Genomic DNA, 6,000 nt, shown 5'->3' with positions numbered 1-6,000 from the left:
TGTGTGTGTGTGTGTGTGTGTGTGTGTGTGTGTGTGTGTGTGTGTGTGTGTGTGTGTGTGTGTGTGTGTGTGTGTATGCCGTTTCGTAGGTGAACAGAAACCCGATATACATATTTCCCTTCGATATATTGTATGATATTGTACATGCATCTATCGCGTCCTGGCATCGTCCAGGACGGCGAGAACCGATGACGTGCGCTCGCTATGTATGGAGAACAGAAAAGAGCAATTCCCGTCGGGTTGGTCTCTGAGTTCACGTGTATTTCCGATTGACTTTTGAAGGAGATCGGACATAATTCGGCTGTAAATAAATTCCTTCGTTTTTGGATTATCCTTGCTTTATTTGATTTTTTTTTTCCTCGCACGTGGACGTTAATTATCGCGTGAATTTACGGATTGGCCCGACACATCATTCCGTTCATCGTCGAGTGTCGTTCTCCACGAGAGAGCCTGTTCGAGTGCCTATATAATAGCGACGTCGGCACTACGCGCCTTTTCGCGCCTGTGTGTCGCTCAACAGGTAAGAATCGCACCTGCTTTTGCAAAGCGACGACCTGACGTAAAATTGACGACGTGTCCTGAAAGATTAGAAATAACGGAGAAGACGAACCGACGCAGAACGTGAGATAGAAAGACAGGCCAACGAAACGGAAACACAACGCGTTAATACACTTGTTAAATTCATACAACGTCAAATTAAACTCAATTTAAGTTATTTCAATCTACTTTGTTTATTTTTAATTATTTCTTTAGATCGTCACTGCTCCTACTCATTATGACGTTAATTTAACTAAAACAATAAAGTGAAACCATTTAACTCAAGAATATGTAGATATTAAACTTGACTTGATTTATTATTTACTAAGTACATACGTTAATATAGACGTTGTTTACTTTGAAATTAACCATAGAAATGAATTAATTTACATTTTGATTCATATGGAAGTTAAAAATAACAAAATGTTATTTAACTCAAGGGTTACCATTGCTCCTTTGATATGTAACACTGCAAGACGGAAGGTATGTGGTGGCTTATCAAAGCAGAATGTTATCTGTGCTTCATCGTCGAGGAAAGCTTTGAATCAGGAAAACTAACGTATCACACGTCGGATGCGAAGAAAAAAATGCATTCTTTCTGTCATCTCGCGCACATGTAATCTTATACCTTCTCCTCTCTGTCTCTCTCTCTCTCTCTCTCTCTCTCTCTCATTCTCTTCTTTTTCTCATTTCTCGTACTTTTTCATGCTTACTATCGGTTGTAATATGGAAAGCTGAATCGACAACGATCGAAGAAAAGTTTCGCTTTTCTAATGCTTTAAATTGACTGACTAACTTCTTGCAACCATATCACAAAGAACACACATTTTGCTCACGACATATTTGCACTATGCATCTCCCTATTCATTAACGTATGGAGTGTACGCTAAACGACCTATTTGATCGAAGATTGAAATAATTTCTTCCCGTAAGATTAATTAGGTACATCTTTTATATTCCTTTAAAGTTGAATGTCTTATCGTTCCTTCTAAACGCAGAAAATAGAATTTCTAGAATTGAAAATGTATTTGAAAATTTCCATATTAATTAAGATTCAAGATTCGCTTCGACCGAATATAAAATTCGTTCTCTTACTTGTATTATTCACTTATCGATCCACTTTCCACTTATTATTGTTGATAGGAAACACTATTTTGAATTAGCCAGAGAGTTCAAATTTATCCAAATAGAACAGAAGTCGTAATAATATTGTAAGGACATCGTTATAATCTTATTTGTCACCTATAAATTCACTTGATACTTAATATAAGATCATGATGACGCCCTTATGGTATCTTTATGACGTTATCCAGATATTTACTCTGTATTTGGAAGATAACTGAAGAACCGCACCCGTCTCGAAATTTTCGTCAACCAAAAATCATCTTAGTCATCAAATATATCTGTTAGCAAACACTCCGCATTTCATCACACCTTTCCGTCACGCCAATGATAGAAGTCAATCCACTAGTCAACTACATACTTACACGCACAAACACGCACCTGGCCACTACCTCGCCCGGTCTTATCACCGATAAATCTATTCTTTTACTTACACCATCGAGCCCCGCGTAGCGTTAGCATATCGTAAATAAATTAGGGATTTCCTGAGGAGCGAGGGGAAAACGGTGTCGGGTGCAGCGGGCCCGAGAAGAGAGCGTGTGAAACTTCCGTCTCGGCTGCCCAAAAAAAGAAAGAACAAAAGAAAAAAATTAACAGTACAAAGTATACCACATCATTCTCTAATCCATTCAATTAACAGGAAGAATCCGAGTGATGAAGAAATGGTTTCATGTTTTTTTCAAAAACAGATGGGGCCGCGGCCAGCCGGATGATATCGGTGCGATCAATCTAGGAGATGAGAAATTCGACCCCGACTCGGATAAAAAGCCGCGCGCAGGACAAATTCTATGGATCCGTGGTCTAACACGGCTACAAACACAGGTAACTATCCCTATCTCTCTTTTCTCTCTCTCTTTGTCTATCTATCTATCTTTCTCTGTCACTCTGTCTCTCTCTCTTTTTCATTCTCTCATTATCTCATCATTCAACTCAAGATTCAATATTCTCTCGATTCCTGTTCTATTCACGAAAACATAAATGAGAAAACTCAACAAAAACCGCCCCCGGATCCAATGGGTTCAGGTGGCGAGACCACACGAGTCACATACGGTCCTCTTAACGTTTTTTAAACTCTCAGGACTCTTTTCTTTTCTTTTCTTTACTTTGGATGCGGTCCACTTAACTAGAAATCCTTCGAAGCGTTTGATTGATCAATCAGAAGAAAGAATGTTACCAATTGATCAATCGAAGAACGCTTTCAAAGCATTAATAGCATCAAGTGGATCGAAACCTTTGTTTCTTTCTTTTAACAGCGCACTGAAAAAGAAATTTACTAAATCTTAATAGATATTTTTTTTAAATAGTAGATAGTACTATGTAAACATTTATTTACAATAAATAAGTATTTACTCAATAAAAAAGTGAGCTAATAACTAAATAGTTGTACCAAATAAATACGTATATGTCTACATTACAATAAATATTTTCACTTAGAGAACTATTCAAATATTTATTAAAATTTAGTACTTTTTTCGGTGTGCGCGCACAATTACTCGACGTTCTCTATGCACGTCGAACGTATGCGTGCGCGTATTTCTTCTTATTATCAACAAATACGTATACAGAATATAATAAATCCACTTATACTACTTATATACTATTACCACTCTACTTATTACCATCGACGATATTTACGGCGACGATAATAACGAGTTGTTTCAGTTTTGACCGTTACCTTGGTTTGCATTTTCATTTGAGTTCCACCATTACCACGTTAGAGAACCGCGGCCGCGTTTTTCCACACTTTGATCCGATGATACCGACGACCGTGTGAGATAAGAGTGCCTCAACAGACGATTGAACGCGTCCAAGTAGACGGATCGTTAACCGCCCACTCGACAGCCCGTTCGTGAGAGCGCGCGGGAAACGATCTTTGGCTGAAGGAGAAGAGCGAAGAGCCACGCACGATTTTCACAAACTACACTCTCAGATCGATGTTGCTCTCCCACTCACTTCTCCTTCAGAGACGCGATACATCTGACCGTGTGTCTCTTACCAATTAGGACAACACGTGCACATATTCATGTACATATATACATATTTATATCTATATATATATATATATTTCTAAACAAGTAAACTCAGTGTGTAAGTCTACGCCGATAAGAGAAGCTAGGTCTAATCTGTCATGTCATTATCTCAGGTAGGGGAAATCGGTCGCGGGTACCGATCGGCCGGATCCGGTCGATCGGCCCCGCGATTAGGGTGACAGGACCGAACGTAGAGAAACGGCAGACAAGAGACGATAACGCGAGATAAAAAAAGAAACGTTTTACTTGAACTCGTTACGACTCGACCAGCGTCACTGATCGCGCATGCACGACTCTTCGACGAGAACGACGCACTGATAGGATTGACGCACAAATACACAATACACACATAGAGACCTGCCGTAGTAAACGCACAAATTAGTGCTTGTTCTCCGCCCGTATATCTCCACCCCCTCGTATACGCGAATACCAGCGATATGGGAGCAACGTGAGAACTGTTGGGACTAGACGTGTGATGTCTTTCCAATCCACGGGATTTGCATGGGGAATTCAACTGTGATTGAAGTAAACGCGTATGCGGGATGGTAAATCATAGCCAGAACGCTTTGGTAATTTTCCTAGATTCGAAGATACACGAATCAGATTTTTCTCCCCTGCACCCACATTTCTTCCCTTAAGGTTATACAAGGTTTACCTTCGACGTTCTTTTTGTATCTTCAAGTTGAACGAAAATTAACAGAGTGTTTCACGGACCAATCCTATATAGCACAGACTTCGGAGACCTAAAAACGTCCAGAGAGAATGTCCTACATCTCAAGGATGTTTCCAGGATATTCTTGGATTTATCTAGGATAAGGTGTGCTGTGTGGGACCAGTATAAGATTGGAGTAAAGATGGAGTGTAGGTTTTTAAAACTGTTTTAAGCAGTTTTAAAAATCTAATCATTGTTCGTTTCAATCTATTTTATTTGACATGCAAATCTAACCGTCTCCGCCTTGTCCCAGCTCTCCTGATCGCGCGGTACTCTCTCACATCCCTCAGAGAAGATCGCGAGTGTCGTGACCAATGCGTAGGGAGAATAGAAACCACCAGGATATATCACCGATTTCTGATTGAGTCGAGTTTCTCCTGATACTACTTTCTGGCGTCGACGAGGTTTCGACCTGAGCACATATATATCTTACATATATTTGCGCGTACATATATATTACATATATATTATATATACGTTCTTATATCCCGTATACAGCTTGCATCCACAGTAGCTCTCCACAGACAGCCAGAACCAACTTAGCAGTGGTCCACGCAGTCCTCAGCCAATCTCTCTTTCTTTCTCTACTCTCTAACTCTCTTTCTCTCTGTTTGTTTCTCTCCCGTTCCCGATATCTCTTACGCTCGGTTTCCCACTCTTTTCCCTTGATATATGCTCTATCTCACTTCACTACTCTAGTCCTCGTGAGATTACATGTCAGAATACGCTCTCGTTTCCTCGTCTCGGGAGGGCACGTCTCCGTAACCCCGAAAGTGTGTGCACCACTCTTCTCCAAGTCCAGTGATCGATGTTTATGTCTCGCCGATCGATGAACACTCAGGGCACTCCCACCCCGGGGGAGATTCGCCCCTCTGTTGTCTTTGTAAAGTACATATCTATATATACTCTCTCACCGTGAAGCACTGTTTTTGAATATTCAAGTGACGTTAAGCAGGATGTTGAAATCGACCCACGTGTAAGCACCTCGTGGTAAACTTTCTTCGCCGAACTTTCTCTCGCAAGAGACGTCTTTACACATCGACTTCGCCATATGATTTTCCGCATTCGCCGTTAAAACGGGTGACTCTTACGTAACTCTCGCGCGGGTAACTCGTGTAAAGTAGGTAGTCCGTCCCCATCTTCGTACGTAACGTATCTAAATCCGTCGCCTACAGTTACTGTAATCGTAATTAGCCGGTAAAACGAAACTTTTGTTGTTGCGCGGGGTTCAAGAACGTAATACGTAAAAGATTCATTTCACTTCGCTATTGTCCTTAGCCGCCTTAGCCGCCCGCTATTCCTATCGATTTTACGTTGAAGCGGAAGGCTCTATTCTGTCGCATATGTTAAAGCGGACGGTGCTGTATGACGGTGCGTTCGTTTGCGTCGCGTTAGATGTGTCTCCGTTAATATTATAAATTGCAAATCCCCAAGTTGTAAAAACGTTTCACACGCATTTATGTATTCTATCCAAATTACTTTTCGCAACGGTTTATTACGTATTACGATCAACAAGGCGGCAACATCAGTCGATGGTCGACAGTCTATTACAGTTAGGCGTGTTCCAGAGGTAACGATTGCGGTCCGTTTCTCGTCGAA

The 6,000-nt window shown here is 40.8% G+C and overlaps 1 protein-coding gene across 17 annotated transcripts in view; it reads left to right on the top strand.

Moving 5' to 3' along the window:
• LOC108757099 (plasma membrane calcium-transporting ATPase 2) overlaps window positions 1-6,000 on the top strand; it is a 105,884-nt gene that overhangs the window by 65,477 nt on the left and 34,407 nt on the right. For all 17 annotated transcript variants that reach the window (XR_001939882.1, XR_001939883.1, XM_018501446.1 and 14 more), the window contains one exon: window positions 2,349-2,481. Coding sequence is in view for 15 of the 17 variants with exons in the window: in XM_018501446.1 (XP_018356948.1) it covers window positions 2,349-2,481 (133 nt within the window). In the remaining 2 variants the exon portion in view is untranslated. The remainder of the gene's footprint in view (window positions 1-2,348; window positions 2,482-6,000) is intronic.

The sequence above is a fragment of the Trachymyrmex septentrionalis genome, unplaced genomic scaffold (genome assembly GCF_001594115.1).
Source record: "Trachymyrmex septentrionalis isolate Tsep2-gDNA-1 unplaced genomic scaffold, Tsep1.0 scaffold132, whole genome shotgun sequence".
In the NCBI taxonomy this organism is placed as follows: domain Eukaryota; kingdom Metazoa; phylum Arthropoda; class Insecta; order Hymenoptera; family Formicidae; genus Trachymyrmex; species Trachymyrmex septentrionalis.
Note: the sequence above shows the minus strand (reverse complement) of the source record. Positions and strands in the feature narration are given on the sequence as shown.